Source organism: Pseudopodoces humilis, chromosome 17 (assembly GCF_049639895.1).
Source record: "Pseudopodoces humilis isolate 2021_Gansu_Grassland_sample_001 chromosome 17, ASM4963989v1, whole genome shotgun sequence".
Taxonomy (NCBI): Eukaryota; Metazoa; Chordata; class Aves; order Passeriformes; family Paridae; genus Pseudopodoces; species Pseudopodoces humilis.
Genome location: NC_142216.1, coordinates 16,438,923 through 16,456,089, shown reverse-complemented (window position 1 = coordinate 16,456,089; position 17,167 = coordinate 16,438,923). Strand labels below are relative to the sequence as shown.

At 44.0% G+C, this 17,167-nt stretch overlaps 1 protein-coding gene across 1 annotated transcript; it reads right to left on the bottom strand.

Moving 5' to 3' along the window:
- Positions 1–1,413: 1,413 nt before the first annotated feature.
- LOC102102782 (kazal-type serine protease inhibitor domain-containing protein 1-like) lies at positions 1,414–12,414 on the bottom strand. The gene is made up of 4 exons (XM_005532558.2): positions 11,736–12,414; positions 5,406–5,566; positions 4,931–5,075; positions 1,414–3,577 (listed from the first exon to the last, which is right to left on the bottom strand). The coding sequence occupies exons 1-4, from the start codon at positions 12,190–12,192 to the stop codon at positions 3,432–3,434; spliced, it is 909 nt and encodes a 302-aa protein (XP_005532615.1). The 5' UTR covers positions 12,193–12,414; the 3' UTR covers positions 1,414–3,431.
- Between the last annotated feature and the right edge of the window lie 4,753 nt (positions 12,415–17,167).

The window sequence follows — 17,167 nt, the reverse complement described above, 5'->3', positions numbered from 1 at the left end:
CTGGGTGTATTTGCTGGATTCATCTTAAGCAGTGAGGTCGAGAAACAATTATTATGACAATTGAATCAAGGTAGGAAGAGTAGTTTCTTTGTACATGAGCTATCAGTTGAATCACTGAACCGTATGCTTTTATACAAAATACCTTCATTAATTATTTGTTTGAAGGAAAATTATGGAAATGGGGTTAATAAATAAATAGTTCACAAGCAGAGTCTGCAGATAGCATACACACCTAAGTGTAACTGAGAGCTGGGCTTTCTGCAGGATGAGCCAATTCGCAGCTTGTCTGGAGGGTGTTTGCTCCTGGCCAGAAATGTCTGTCCCCCTGGCCTGGGTCTCCTGCCCGAGGTGACAGCTGAGCACGGACGGAATGGGAGAGCACAAAGCTATTCCACGGAGCAGGCAGGGAGCCCGTGCTGTGCTCAGCTGCACAGAGCAGCCCTGGCACCCCCTTTAACCATCATTTGAATAATTCCAGTCTCTGGAACACAGACACAGCCTTTCTATATCCGATTTTTGTCAGCTATAGCCTGATTATTTTAAGGGGAAAAAAATTGCTCCACCTAAAGAATTAATGTATTCCTAGACTTATATCTAACAAAACTTGAACATGGCAAGTAACAATGTTAGATTGTGACAGTACCTCAGCCTATGTCAGGGTCCTGCCCAAATGACCTTCTGCATTAAGCAGTGTAATTTCTTTAGTAACTTCTATGCAATTCCTTTACCTTCACGTGGGCGGGGGAAATAATGTGAAGATGCTTGTGCCACAGGAGGAAGCTGTGCCATGAAGTTCAGACTCGCATGTAACAAAGTTTACCAGTCTTCTGTGGAAGCTTAGTTAAAGGAGGCTTTAGGTCTGCCTTGCAGAATACAGTACCAGGACTAATAAATACACCGTTTTCAGGTCCAGCTGGGCTCATTTCCCGCTAGGTGGAATAAACCTCACTTCTTGAACTTGCTGTTCCTTTGGCTTACGTGAGCAGATCCGTTGCTACAGGCAATGCGTTCACAATGAGATCCTTAAAGAGGACTGAACCTTCTCCATGCCTTTTTAAATTTAACAATAAATTACTTGATTAAAGCATATTAAAAAACCAACCATTTGTGTCCCCTCCCACAAAAAAGAAACTAGGAATTGTTGAAGGTATCAGTGCTCCTTTTGCTTGCATCACACTGGGATTTTTCCTAAAATGCAGTTTTCTTACTGCAATGGCTGATACTTTGAAAGGAATGGCTGATAATTTACAAGAACTTATTAAATATATATCAAAAATACACAGAGTGAGAAATGCAACATATTTAATTTAGAATTCTTTGTTCTGGGACTGTTAGCTGTTCTTAAGTAGACATACTCCACCAGGCCAAACACTTGCAGACCAGTATTTGCTAGAGTTCTGCTGCACATTTTCTCCTTCAAACATTCTTTTCTTTCTGTTTTTCATTTTCCATTAACAACAACAAAAGGCCCTGAGGAATTCTAATTTCTTTCTATGGCTAATGATTTCAAGATTATTTTCTGTGCCATGTACTATACTATACCAATATATATTGCCACCATTTAGTGATTACTTTAGTAATCTAATTCATTAATTTGCAATGCAGATCACAATTGATCTTGAGTGTATGTCTGCATATTAAATAGTTCCATAAAAAGTAAATAGTAATTTCTATGAGATAATTTTATGTTTAGGTTAATATATAGTGGATAAGCAAAAAAAGTTATTAACGTATCACTAAGTAGACCAGGAAGAGTCCATAAAAACAAAATCAGTAGTTAAATATGAAGCCACTTCCTAATTAAAACTAATTAATCTTTTTCAATAACACAATGACACACTTTCTTCTCATAAGAAAACAATACCCCATGAAGCCTGAAATGAAATAGATTATTCTTTGGTTGTTTGCTGGACAGAGGTCAATAATACCTCAGGGCAAACACAGTCTATAGCAAATTTCTTAAAGAATTTCAAATTGAAAAGAAAAATCTTTCTGATAGTAAAAAAGAGCACAAATAGTGCATTAAAAGAAGAACTTGTGAGGCAGTGTAATGTATTGAAAATCCTACGGCATGTGTGTGCAGGGCCCTTGGAGCCTCCCTGTACCTGGGAATCCAGCTGGTGCCCACCTCAGTGTGTGCAGGGATCACTGCACAGCACCTATCTCAGCCCAAGGAGCCTGCCCATACCAAGGCTTTCCCTGCAGATACCTGAGCTTCTGCTGCCTTAATCCTGAAAATGTTCAGGAATTTGCTGCTGTGCGTCTGCCCTCAGCAGTGGGAACCAGAGGTGTAAGCGCAGGCTTGGTGCTTTCCTTTACCCATTAACTCAGAGCCAGTCTTCATGTAATTAGTTAATAAAAGCAATTAAAAAAATTTCTCAGGGTGCTCACTCAGCCCTTGGAAGTGCTGTGATTTTGACTCCATCTCTACTGCTGTCTGGTTCATGGATCAATCTGAACAAAGTTCCTGTGTTCCCGTGGATTGCCGCCCTTTCAGCAGCCTGGCAATGCTGATGGCTCTGGCATAGGGGCAACTTGTTCACAGCCCCAGACAAAGGACAGGTCCTGGCTCTGGGGTGCAGCCCCTGTGTGTTTGAAGGATATGCATCGAGCTACAGAGCAGCTGCTGCATTCACACTGCAGGAATGCTCACCAACCAGCATCTGTTCAGGGGGAACCTCATGATCCCAAACCCTGAACTGCTCCCAGGCTGCTGGGAGGGAGCCACTGCTGTGGGGAGCGGTGCAGGAGCTGCTACAAGAAGGAGCCCAAAGGTGTGCTCAGTGGTTTGAATGCACAAGGAATCTTTTCTGGCTAGGAGTATAGACTGTAAAACAGCACTTACTGGCTTTAGACTGTGATTGCTTCATGGATCTGTTAACAGTAAACAAAATCATCCCCCAAAAGACAGACAATTTAACTTTGATGAGACATGGAAAATTTCAGATGAGAAGGAAAATCCTGCTGAAACTTATGAGAAAACATGTACTAAGGAGATTAAAGACTGTTTTGCAGCTGCCATACTTACTTAGGTTTATTGCCATGTGAACAATCTCTTGATATTTCTTAGTATTTTACAGAAAAAAAGAAAATTGATACACAGTAAAAATTTTGTTTAACTATTGGCCTTTTTGCTAGACAAATTAGAATGTGTGAAAGAAATTATAAGACAATTTAAAAATTAATATAAAATTGGATCCCTTTGGCATACTTAGAAAGGTAAATGCTGAAGGACTTTATTTAATAGTCTAAATATATGGTGTTACAACTGTTTTTATTTCTGGTGAGTAGCATAATACATTTCACCCAAAGCTGCATTTCAGGAAGGTGGATATGTAGACGTATGTTAACAGAAGAGCCACTTACTGTACAGAGACTACTGGTAAATATAACTGTGTGAAAGGATTTGGACAAGAGATGTATAAAAATTATTATTCAGAGTTGTTTCCATTATTGTAATCCCCGGATTCATATTCTTCATCATCTTCCTCATCAGAATTGTCAAAATACTCCTCGTATTCAATGCTGTAGCTTGCGCTTCTACTGCCAGCAGTAAGTGCAAATGCAGGAGATGGGTCTGCAAGATGTAATTGAACCCAGATCAAATTAGTTGAAGATAAGAACACAGAGGAAGGTATGGGTTTGGATTTGTACAGCAAACTAAGGGTTTCTTAATCCTTGTTATCTAAGAAAAGGACAGGGGTTTTAGACAATGGCTTAACCTCATACCACTGAAGGTCACGAGCAAATTTCTATATAGAATCATGGAATCCCAGAATAGGTTTGTTTGAAATGGATCTTAGAGCTCATCTTGTTCCACCCCCTGCTATGAGCAGGGACATTTCTACTATCCTATAGCTTGCTCCAAGCCCTGAAGTGTCCATCCCTGTCTTGGGATGGACAGCTTCTTTGAAAAACCTGTGCCAGTGTTTCACCATGCTCTGAGTAAAGAATTTCTTCCTAACATCTGATCTAAATCTCTCCTATTTAAGTTTAAAACTATTCTCCCTTGTCTAACCTCTGTCTGCCTGTATAAAAAGTCTCTCTCCCTTCTTCTAGTACTCCCCCGTTAGGGACTGGAAGAGCTCTGGGATCTCCCCAGAGCCTTCTCCTCCCCAGGCTTAGCACAGCAGCTTGCTCAGCCTGTCTCCGGAGCAGAGGTGCTCCAGCACCTGGAGATCTCCATGGCTTCCTCTGGACCCACTCTAACAGGTCCATGTCTCTCCTGTGCTGAGGATATGTTGAAAATGCATTTAATTCCTCATTATAGTAAACTATGATATCAGTCCTCTGCAGCTCCTGTGCATCTGCAAATATTCCCAGAGAAAATAAAGCTTTGAAAGCCACTTGTAGAAACTGCATGGCTGACAAACTCCCCTAGACCAGGAGATAAATATGACAGTGCATATTTATCCTGAATTTGCCAGGAAAAACAGTTCTTTGTAGAGGAGGAAGGTTATTATTCTGCAGGGCTGGGCCCAAAGCAAATCAATAGCAAAGCTATTTCTTGCATCTTTCAAACCACTCTCATTAAGGAACAACTGTTTCCTTCCTACTTTTATGAAAAATAAACAGCTAAGCAGACCTGCCATGATTCAAAGACTCCCTCAGTTACACCAGCTGTTGTTCTGGGTCCTGCTAACATCAAAAGAATTCTCTGGGATAAGGACTGTGGAATAATGTGTCTCAGCTGTATGGCTCCAATCCACAGCTTTCTGTTTTCTGGAAGCTGGTATAATTTGCAGCAAAGCATTACTATATAAACCCATTAGGAGATAAAGTGAAATAAAAGCACACAGAAGAGTGAAAATATGGGCAGCTTTGGGTAATTTCTCTTATGTTTCATTAGCATTCCAACAACCCCATCCTTTGCATTCTGCTTGTATGCATTTTTATATTTTTTACATTTATCCAAATAAAAAAGAATTACCATCAATGACTTTCAATCTTGCAGAGGCATACGTTGCACCATGTTTATTTTTGGTGTGGCAAATATAAATGCCTTCATCTGATTTTTTCAGGCCCTGAATCTGCAGCCAGCCTGTCACACCATTCTTCTGAGGCCCACCTCTTGCCTTTAAGAAGGAAAGAAATGATTGAAATTAAGCTGAAAAAAAGACAAGTTTTATGGATTGACCATAACATTTCATGGGAAACTTTCACACTTCATGACAGTTTCATCTGGCTTGGACTAAAGCCTCATAAAGAGGCCTAAGTGGTACCCTGGCTGATCCTTCTGCTGCCAAGCACTGACAGAAATCGTCACTCTTTGCATAACCACAGGGCCCCTGTTGGGAGTCTGTTTATTGCAACAGTATTGTGTTCTGTAGGAGGAATTCACAGATTACCCACCATGCATTCCCTGCAGTCCCCAGACTGCATGCAATGGTAAATTCAAGTTTTACCTGAACTGAGACGTGGGTGTCATCTCCTGGCAGAAACATTTTATTCCCCTTTTTTTTCCATTCAAGCTGTGGCATAGGATAGGCCGACACCTCACAGCCAAAAATGACATCATTTCCAGTGTAATTCTGGGCATCCTGAGGTGGTGTAGAAATAACAGGAGCTGCAAAGAACCGACAGGGTGCTTTAGGAGATAGTGAACAAAGAACACAAACACAAAAGGTTTGTTAACACTAATCCCTGCTTCACAGGATACCATCAGATTGTGTAGCCTTTTTGCTCTCACATACTGTGAAGAGCCACGTGATTCCAAACATCTTTTAAAGCTCAAAAACCTTGTGTCTGTGTTTTCTAAAAACACTTACTCAGGTCTATTCTTCCCCTTGCAGCTGATCGTGGATCCTGAGCTGGAATCGAGGGCTCAATTTTGCCCCATGAGCTGTCATGTGCCAGGCTCACCCCCTGCAGAAGAGCCACCAGTACCCGTCCTGGGCTTCAGAGGAAAGCACAGGAAATTCTGCAGTCCAGAGCGATTTGATTGTGTGATAGCTTTGAATGTGTTGTATTTGGGTTAGCTGAAAGCCAAAATGCTGCTATTGCTGGCTTTTTCTGAGTTCATCATTGCCTTGAAGTCGCTTAACATTGTCGAGCACAGTTACCCGTGGAAGTCAGAAGTTACAACAGCATTAATGCATTCATCTTTATTGCTATAGATGTCATCCAATATTCCCATTAGGAATGAAAAGCATTGAAGTTCAATTATTTCTGTAAGGTTTCACGTTACGTTTATCACACTGCTACATTTTCACTTACTTGTTCCCTCATGCTCTCGTACTGTCACCCCCTCCAGTACCGATTGCCTCGGAATTCTCCTTTGTCCCTTTTCCCGAAGCAAAAGCCGTCGGCAGCCACGAGAGGGAGCGTGTGGGGCCTGGCGGCGGCAGAGCCAGCCTTGAGCCAGCCTGGAGCCAGCCCTGAGCCAGCCTTGAGCCAGCCTGGAGCCAGCCCTGAGCCTGCCTTGAGCCAGCCCTGAGCCAGCCTTGAGCCAGCCTGGAGCCAGCCCTGAGCCTGCCTTGAGCCAGCCTTGAGCCAGCCTTGAGCCAGCCTTGAGCCAGCCTTGAGCCTGCCTTGAGCCAGCCTTGAGCCAGCCCTGAGCCTGCCTTGAGCCAGCCCTGAGCCAGCCCTGAGCCTGCCTTGAGCCAGCCCTGAGCCTGCCTTGAGCCAGCCCTGAGCCTGCCTTGAGCCAGCCTTGAGCCAGCCCTGAGCCAGCCTTGAGCCAGCCTTGAGCCTGCCTTGAGCCAGCCCTGAGCCTGCCTTGAGCCAGCCCTGAGCCTGCCTTGAGCCAGTCTTGAGCCTGCCTTGAGCCAGCCCGGAGCCAGCCTTGAGCCAGCCTTAAGCCAGCCTTGAGCCAGCCTTGAGCCAGCCTTAAGCCAGCCCTGAGCCCCGGAGCCCCCGCGCCAGCCGGGCCGGCTCCGGCAGCGGAGAACGCGGCGCGTTACTGCCAGCACAGACTGTTGCTGAATGAATATTCATTCATTCCTGCGCTGGACATCCCTGCCTTTGTTTCCCTGATCTGTTTGTCAACAGCAAGAAATGTTTTGCCGTCTAAAACCTGTTTTCTATTTCCAGACCAGTGCTCAAAAAGGAATGCATTTTCTGGGTGATTTGGCTTGTATTGAATTTCACCACACACGCCCACCCCCCAACCTCCCCCCCCCCACCCATCCCAGATGCTTGGAAATAGAAACCTAAAGTAAATAATTTATGTATTTTTACTTTTACTTGCAATATTCGAATCAGTACCTAGGCACAGCATTTATTCTTTGGCATTTGAAACTATAACAGCCTGTTCCATGTTTTCAAGCAACAATTTATAACACATTTTTCAGTTTTTCAGGATTGGTGTCTGTGCAGAAAACATTAAATGCATACTGATTAAAATTAATTGCAAACAAATTACACAGAAAACGATCAATTTTCCCATATATTAATGCCTCATTAAACGTCTTGCTACTCTTCAAAAGTAAGGTTTTTCAAACTAGGAAACTTAAATCCTTAAATGCTTGTTCTTTCATGAGAACTGTATATTCAGAATCTATTATTTCAAAAATCTTTATTCAAATCAGCATTACTTGAATATCTTGTATGAGAAGTCATTTTTTGCCTATGAACTGATCACAGAGGGTCTGATATTAAACTATATTTTTAAATCTTAAAATTAATGGAAAACACATCCTTTTAATGATACATCCACTGCAGTTAAGCCTAAAATGTACAAAAGAAACCAAAAGTCTACATTGACTCAGAGGAGTTCTTTTAATTGCTCCCACACAGAGACAGTGTAAAAACCTTTCAAATAGACAGGTGTTGCCTGATGAGTGTTTCTGTTGTGCTGCTAACTCAGGTGTCTTTGGATCCCCTGGTCCTGCCCGGTCACTCTCCCCAGCCATGGCTCAGCCACTCACAGGAACACATCTGGTATCTGGAGGACACAAAGGCCTGAATCACAAATCCACATTACAGCTGTCCAGCACTGCCTACCATGCATCAGGATAATTCTGCCCTGGGAACACCCCTCTTGCCATGAACTGAGAGAATGCAGCAGACTGCTGAAAAATGCCAGGTCCCAATCCTGCAGCTGACCAGGGCTTATCAGGACTGCCATCACCTGAGACCAAACTCACAGCATCACTTCTGATCCAAGCAAACAGCCCTTTCTGAATCTCAACACGCCACCAGTACTCTCATTGTCAACCCAAACTTGAAGTGTCCTCAGAAATAAAATACTACAACCTCACAACATCATTTTGCTGTGTTCTGTGGAGGAAAATTGAAGTAGTGTTCCACAATTTAAACAGAAGTTTATAAACTTTTTTTTTTATTGTTTCAGGTTTTGTGTTCAGACAAATTCTCCCATGCGTATCTGTGTGTACTTTGTTTGCAGTACAAACAAAGAGCTGCTGCTTTCCTTTTACAGTCCCAGTCAGTCATGAATTATCCCTCTGTGTTATAGAAGATGTAAACAAGAAACCAGGAAAAGTCAAAATACTGTTTGACCTTTCACAATCAACCCATCATCACTCCAGACCAATTAATTACATAATTAATATGTTATTTCCGCCATATTGTATATTATTAATTTTTGCTAATCTATGTCTGATTAGATTGAAATGGCTGAAATTTTTGTGGCAGGTTTATTTGCTTTTACTCCAAAATTTACATTTAAAATAAATAATGTGACATAGCTAAATATAAAAAGAATCACTGCTAGATTGTTCTGTTAGTTCATGAAATTATCAATGAGAAATGTTTGAATGTGAATGGGGATGGTTTAAATGTAGAGAATCTGAATGTACTCAATGTACTTAGTAGCCTTGGTAAAATATTAGATAAACTGATCAAAACTAGCTTTCAGGAAAGGAAATTATTTTTCCATGTTCCTTTAGCAAGCTATGCCTTTTTCCTCTTTTTCTGGCAAGAGAAGAAAGATGAAAGGCTGTACTCCTCTGATGAAAGGATTTTATTGTTATTTATTTATTCATTGGCTTCTGTATACAATTAATTCATTTGGCATCAAGAGGAATCAGCAGATGCTTTGAAGGAGAGAAAAACAAAACAAAGTACTATTAGCCGAGTGAAGGTTACATTTATAGCTCGGTACCAAAACCCCACAGTGCTCAGTGTTTGTTGGGCGTGCAAATTGAGGTCAGGCCAGCCCGTGCTGCAGCATTTGCTGCTCTCAGAGCCAGGTTCCTGCTGCCCTTTGTCAGCCGCTGTCCCGGGAGCGGCCGGGCCTGAGCGCGGTGTCCTCCGGGCCCGGCCCAGCCTGGGCTGGGAGCTACCGGGACAGCCGCGCCAGTGGCGGCCCCTCCGAGCCCCTCTGCAGCCCCTCCGAGCCCCTCTGTGCCCCTCTGCAGCCTCTCTGCAGCCTCTCCGTGCCCCTCTGCAGCCCCTCCCAGCCCCTCTGTGCCCCTCTGCAGCCCCTCTGCATCCTCTCCGAGCCCCTCTGCAGCCTCTCCGTGCCCCTCTGCAGCCTCTCCGAGCCCCTCTGCAGCCTCTCCGTGCCCCTCTGCAGCCTCTCCGAGCCCCTCTGCATCCTCTCCGAGCCCCTCTGCAGCCCCTCCCAGCCCCTCCGAGCCCCTCTGCATCCTCTCCGAGCCCCTCTGCAGCCCCTCCCAGCCCCTCTGTGCCCCTCTGCAGCCCCTCCCAGCCCCTCCGAGCCCCTCTGCATCCTCTCCGAGCCCCTCTGCAGCCTCTCCCAGCCCCTCTGCAGCCTCTCCGAGCCCCTCTGCAGCCCCTCCGAGCCCCTCTGCAGCCTCTCCGCTCGCCTCCGACCGCCGGGCTCCGGCCGGGCTCCAAGGCTGCCGAGCCAGCGTGGGGAGCAGCAGCTCGGGGGCAGCAGAAGCACATTCGGGACCCCGTCGCTGCCAGCCCAGCGCCCTGCCCAAGCTCTAGCGCCCTGCCCAGCTCGGCCGTGCTCCAGCTGGGTGTTTTCCCCCGCCACAGCCTCTTTCTTAGCTAAGCTCTGCGCTGCAGTGACACGTCTGTGAACTCTCCGCAGGCTTCTGTGCATTTCAGTAAGCTGAGCGGTTAGGATGACTCTGCATTCCCGGAAAGAGGCTCCAGCCTTTCTGGGGAGCCAGGGGATCAGTGGGAAAGCGCTGGGTTGATGCCTGCTTGCAGAACAGAGCAGCCAGGATCCTCCTCCTGCTGGAGGAGCAGCAGTGCGTTGCGCCTCGGGGTAGACTGGGGGCTGTTGGATGACAGCAGCAACTAAAAGTGATAGTACTTCCAAATTAAAACGTCTCTTGTACGCTGCCAGTTCTGTTAAATTAATTAGAGGAACCACTGCTCTAAGCGTGTGTGCCTGAGCAGCTGCCCCTGCTCTAAAATTAGCGGCACTCGCTAAGGGAGTGGCACTTCTGGCCGAAATCTTGCTGGAGGGGTTATGCCCACAAGAACTGCTGCTACTTAATCCAAGCAAGGGCTCCTTCCCGAGCTAACAGGCTCTCAGTTGTACTGCAGGCTGGCGGGCACCTCCCTTTCCTGACAAGCCTTGTTTCCCAGCTTAATATCCTGATAGCAAATGAAGGATTCTGTAATGGATCTCTCTCTTACAGCTAGAGAGAGAGGAAAGAATTTCCTGATATTAACTGTTCATCACTTTTTCTAAGAGTTCAATATCCCTTGTTCATTCAATATAAAAGCACAGCAGTCTAAGGCTGCTAGAGAGGAGTGGGTGAAATATACCCGAGTTACTCCCATATTAGGTCCTTTGCCAGAGCTGCAATTTCAGATTCCCAGAACTGTGACCCACTGACCTCTTCTACTTACTTCATTTGAGAAAATACTTGATTAACTTAGAAAACCACAGTAAATTCTCATTTAGAAACAAACAAAAGCCTCTTCACATTTTCATTTTATAGTCGTGTATAAAGTGAAAGATGCCCAGGAGTAATGATTTGTAGTAATGCAAAGAATGGGAACAGCATATGAGCAGGGAGCAGGAGTCCCCTGTACTGAATCCTCCCACTAACAATCATCAGAGACAACTGTGCATTTTAAGAGTCATTTAAGGAAATTGTTTCAGCTTGATTCTGCTCAGCTATTTGGATTTCTCTTTCATAGGTTAGCTAGATTTTATGATGATTCTGAATTGGATTATTTTGGACCTTTTTGGTAGAAAGGACAGAGCTGTTAATTAAACCCTATATTCTTCTACTGCCCCTGCTTCACAGCATACCATGTATCCTCACAGGTGGATACACATGCACACATACATACACACATGCATACATGTACCTGTGTGTGTGTATGTATACACAGGATCGATCTATCTATCTATCTATCTATCTATCTATCTATCTATCTATCTATCTATCTATCTATCTATCTAATTAATGAAATCTGCTTTGCAATCAGCACTTTAAAATTAAGTCAGTCCTATTACAATCACAATCATTTGCCCATTCCTCTCAGACTATCCTGTTCACCAATTCCCTACTATGCATACAACTTCTGTAGGAAACAAAATCATACTCTGATTATAGCAATCATACTCTAATTACTCAGAACAGACCCAAGTTGTAGACTGATGCCTAGTCATCATTAGATTTAATCCAGTAGACTAATATAGAGGTTTGTAACAGACAAGGTTAAGTACCAGATGCTGAAACACTTTTAACACAACATAGTGTTATAACGGAATAATAATAATTGTAACAAAAACACAGTATTAGTTTAATGAAGTTAGGTTAGAGTAGCTAGTAACATATTTGAAGATAAAAATCTGCTCTTTTTTTTCAGTTTGTAAGTGCTTCTGTACACATTACCTGATTCACATGGCCCTTTATGTTTCATGCTGATGTTTCTTTTTGCAGCATAACCCTTGTTGAACTGACAGATGTTTTCATAGGTTTTCCCATCAGATCCACAGATGCTCTCTTGAGATTTGCACACACACTGGGGTTCAGGGACTTCCCCAAACTTTTCTTCATCAGCATCCAGCCTGCACTCAAGGTGATTCCCACATTGCCCATAAAAATGATTGCCCTGGTCCAAGTCGCAGATCTGACCTTCCACGTTCCCACATTCCAGACAGCAGCTGCAGCGATCCAGCACAGTCCCGGCTGGACAGTCCTTGGGCTCAGAGCAGAGTGCCAAATCACATTTTCCACAACTATCTCCTTCCCTTAGCAACCTCCACCAGCCTCGGTGGTACAAGGCAGGGAAACTCTGTGAAACCGCTACCAGTGCTACCAGCACTGCTGTAACCATCCGGTGCTTCATCTCCAGAGTGTAACAAAGAGCAGAAAAGGTCCTTGGAGTAAAGCCAGGGAGAGGGAAAAAAAGGAAACAAAAACAAGGGCAAGCTAGTGAGAGAAAAACATCACAGTCCTGGGTTTGCTTTAGAATATAAGCTGTACTCCAAATACAGGCTTTAAGAAAAAATTAGTATCAGACGCATAATCTGGAACTGATAAAAAATGCATAAAACTCCAGCAGCTTTTTTCTAATGCAGTTTGGAATGTGAGTACTGCTTGCACAGAGACCAAACTGCCCCTTCTGACAGCTGAATTGAAGCTCTCTGAAAAGCTCTTTGCTCTGTGTCTCATTGAGCCAAATTTGCAAAGCCTTGCTCTACTGAAACATTATATTGCAGCTATTGTAGAAAGGGGGAACAGGGTAAAGGAATGTAAAATGAACAAAGTCAATGCTAGGAGTGCCCCACCCCTCCATCCGGTGAAATAGATGTTCACAAAAAGATAAATATATGTACAAAGTAGCACCCAAAAGCCCAGTGCCCTGGGGCTTAGCCAGTACTCTAGAGACTAGAGCTTGGTGCAAAACCAAACGTGATACATTCCTGATCACAGCTAGGGGCTCTGAGTTAACACTTTATTTACAGAATCTATACAGGCAAGAGGCAATCCAAGACAGCTGGAATTGACTTTGAACTCTAGGGTTTAAGATGAAAGATGCCTGTAACCATTAAAGGGCTCATTGTTGTCTCTCCATATATTTTCTTTTCAGTGTCTACTTTGCAACACAAAATAATGTGGTCCATGTTTGGCTCTAAGAACAATGTGCAAAGGTTTAGAGCACAGGCAAACATGAGCAAACTGCTACAGCTTCAGAAGGAGATTCTACTGAAGTATTAGGTGCTGTGCTCATCTTTTCAAAGCACTTCTTTGCCTTAGCTTCTTCAGATGTGCTTCCACTGCAGGTTATGGAGGAAGATAAAAGAGGTAGCTTGGATATTGTTATAGTTACATATTATATTGTTGGCTTTTCACAAATATTAAAATGAGTGTTATGTGTATAAGAATGGGAAATTTTTTTGTATTAACATAGTTTCCTTTATTTCTGTTAGAAATAGTGGTATAATACATACATGTTAAGCTATGACATAGCATTAAAACAAAAACTACTTTTGTCTGTATAACCCAAAGACTGAAAAAGATAGCTGGAGACCCTTTTTTTCTTTTGTAAACTCTCTTATCCAGATGAAGACAGCAGTGACCAGAACTCTGGGGGGAGGAATTTATTGCATTTCTGATATCAGGGAATGTAAATCTCGATGGCACCAAGAAGATTGATCTATTGGGAAGGGGGCAAGAGAAAACTAAACAGAAGAACACCAAAGATCCTAAGAAGAATGTATGAATATATATGAGAATTTATGGATATGTAGTAGGATTCTGTTTTTAAGGGGCAATCCTTTGTCAGTAAGGTGTGCTCTCTTGGCTGAATGCAGAGACACCCGGCCATATCTGTATACTTTATTTTTTTCTCCTAATTGTTTTTTTTTAATTAAACTTTTAAATTCTATAAAAATTATGTGAACCTCGTTTTTCACAGATATCTTTCCATGCTTTTTTTATGTGTATATGGCTGCCCATTCAGAAAGATGGCTTTGCAGGGTTATTTCTCACCAGGTGTCACACTGTTCTTTCTCTATGTCAGGATTTAGACATACTCTCTATCTCCTTGCAGAAATCTCCCTTCCCTTGCCCTGCTGCTGAGATTTGGTGTCTATAGCCCACAGGCTGCTGTTACCATTGTTTAAACCACGTGCAGCTTACCAGCAATTCATTGTCTTGGTTGTGGAGGTGGAAGTGTAGCATCAGAGACCTGCAGGCCTGCAAGCACGGCTCAGTGCCAGGGGTCAAGGATCACCACTGCCTACAAAACAAATGTTTCTGGGTGTTACCTTAAAATAACCCTATGTGCATCACAGCTGGAAGATAAACACATAAAACTAAGACACTTTTAACAAGCTGAAATTAAAGAGAAGTCATGCTTGTGCCTGCTTCTCCTAAATTCTTCTACAAGCAGCTTTTCCTCGTTTTTTTTGCTCATGCTGTGTAACTGCTTGCATAAACTCAGCGAAGGACACATTTTGTTGTACCAGCCTAGCATCCTCTGGCTGTATTCACAAAGGCAAATCTTTTGAGGTCGTATATTTACTTTTCATCCAAACATCTACATGTTTTTTCCCAAATTCAGCTCCATACCTTCTGCACCATTTGAGATTACTTCTTCCTTTAAGTAGCAGGCTGCTTCAAAATCACTTCCTTCTCCCAGACAGCACAAAATGCAATTTTCCCCAGCACACACTGATAACATTTCTCAAAGTCAGCCTGGAGATACCTGCAGGACACTGGGTTTTTTTCCTCTGATCATTAAGATAATTCATATTCTGTATGTGCAAGTTTTTTCTTTGAACTCTGAATCAGACTGTAAACAAGTAAATTATGTGTGCAAGTGATGCTTTTAACATTGAGAGTCAGAAAAAAATGTAACCACTTAATTTAATGGGAAATTGATTATTTTGTCCTGTTTGATATGTTTTATTTCACATTTCTTATCAAGACCTAATTGGACATTTAATTTTGCATTACAGGGTCTACTCATCACAGTCTATTTCATTATCTATCTGCACAGCTGTAGGGGATGAGTACCTATAGGACAAGGATTTGCTGAGGCTTGTGTGAAGTAAAGAAATGTTTATAGGGGTGAAGCCATGTGTGCAAAGTGGAACTAAAGCAGGAAGGGGTTGCAGGCCAGCACCACTCCTAGGAAGACAGAGCTTCGTCTGGCATTTCTCAGAAAATCTGGGATCTTAGGGCTGTGAAACAGAGAGTGTATTGCAAGGAAGTACCTCATGTGAGATGACACAGAGGAAACCCATCACAGGTATCCTAGAAAATATTTTTGCATTTACCTAACTCATGTAATCTGAATTTTTGGAAGGTTAAGCCTCTAAATTAAGAACTGGAAGTGCCTGTATTCTTGTTTAAACAGCTACCACCTGGCAGATGATCTGCAGCTGAGGGTTACTTGGTCACAGATTCCTGAGATCACCTGGAACAAGCTGAGGTTAAGGCACTGTGGTATGACAGGGAGAAATGGTCTGGTAACTCTCTGAATGTCTTTCATTATCAAGCCAGCTGTAAGAAGCTGAGGAGAACTCCCCACACTGGGTGGATTGTGGCAGTCAGAGTAGAGGAGGGTGAGGGAGGGAGAGCAGAATGCACAGCTGGGTTTGAAGAGGCACATTAAGGGCATAGTCCCATCTGCTTCAGGAATAAAATATGCGTTATTTCAAGATGTTTCTAATCCCAAAGCTTGCTTTGGTAGGGAAAAGTGTTGATTTTCAGCACAAACCTTGAGTTAACCATAAATATCTCCCAGAAGGAAACACAAGTAGCAGCAGTTGAATGTCACCACTGGAGCTGCAGGACCGAGCACCGTGCCCTGTTCTTCCAGCTGGCAGCTCCTGGTGCTGCCTGCAGGGCGAGGGCAGGAGGCTGTGGGGATGGGGAGCCGGCTGCCATCAGCTGGGAAACGGCACCTTGGAGAATCGTGTCCTGAAACAGGGAGGTGCAGCAGCATTCACGTGCCCTGGTCTCAGCAGGAAGGGCCGTGCTGGCTGTGCAGCATTTTTCCTGGCTTTTCTCCTGTATTTCCATACAGCATGATCAGTGCAAGGAGTTCTGCCACATTCCTGTGGAAACAGGGCTTGGATGATGGGACATGGCAAAGCAGCCCAAGGCTGTGTCACGCTCAGCTTCTGATTTGTGTCACATTGTTCTGCTTTGTGTGATAATAGGTAAGGTATGTGGCTGATGCAATTTGAAATCCTATTGCTGGTGATTTTTGAGGTACTGCTCCTTCAGACAAAAAATGGTTTGGCTCTTTATTCTGTTTTTATTTATGTCAGTGTGAATCTAATTAAGTGAAGGTTTCTCAATGAGGCTCCTGGCAGACTTGCAGACCTGGTTCTTACCTAGACATGCACAGGAGTCCTGTGAGGAATAACAGCAGAAATACAAAAAACTTCCACATTTTCCTTCTACCTTCTCTGTCCTGCAATGGCTCCTCTCCTTGAACATCCAGAGTCAAGTTTAGAAGCTAGAGTGCTCTGTCTCTTAAGCTGTACTACCTACCTATACTTGAGGTTCCTCAAGAAACAGGAAATCTTGGCTGACTCAGTGTGTTTATATCCAAGGAATTTTATACTTGTATCATGTGCCCAAAAGAAGCATTAAGGAGTGTTGTCTTGGTTTTAGAAGACAGGTGTCTGCTAGGGAGGGCAGGAGCCTCCCCATGAATGAAAAATTTAGACCCCCTCCCTCCAAATTATTATAATTCTGAAATCAAGGAGCTCTCAGGCAGAGATCTGGGGATAGGAATAACAGTTCTTTACTAGTATTTATAACAAGGCAAACAAACAACAATAACTACAGCATTAACAAGAAAACAGAACCAGGGACCCCGTGACAGCCTTCTCGGCTGAGACGGGAAGGGGTGGAGGAGAGGCTTTGTTTTCACAAACCCCTCGGGCAGTCCTGGTGCTCCTGCAGGGCTCTGAGGAACACTCAGCTGGATCAGCAGGGATGAGCAGAGATCCTGGGCCGGTGGCTGAGGTGGATCAGCAGGGATGAGCTGAGATCCTGGGCTGGTGGCTGAGGTGGATCAGCAGGGATGAGCTGAGATCCTGGGCTGGTGGCTGAGGTGGATCAGCAGGGATGAGCTGAGATCCTGGGCTGGTGGCTGAGGTGGATCAGCAGGGATGAGCAGAGATCCTGGGCCGGTGGCTGAGGTGGAACAGCAGGGATGAGCAGAGATCCTGGGCCGGTGGCTGAGGTGTATCAGCAGCTCCGCGGCGGTGCCTGGCACTGCCACACATCCCGGCAGGACAGGGTGTGTGAGGCCACCAGCCAAGAGGGGAGAAGGAGAAGAAGCAGCAGCTCCGTCT

What these genes read in the sequence shown, in the direction of transcription:
- LOC102102782 (XM_005532558.2), bottom strand. Translation starts at nt 12,192, where the DNA reads ATGAAGCACCGGATGGTTACAGCAGTGCTGGTAGCACTGGTAGCGGTT. An exon ending in TAAAGGGCCATGTGAATCAG is followed by an intron (nt 5,567 to 11,735) that starts GTAATGTGTACA and finishes GGTTCTTTGCAG; the next exon opens with CTCCTGTTATTTCTACACCA. An exon ending in ACACCCACGTCTCAGTTCAG is followed by an intron (nt 5,076 to 5,405) that starts GTAAAACTTGAA and finishes TCCTTCTTAAAG; the next exon opens with GCAAGAGGTGGGCCTCAGAA.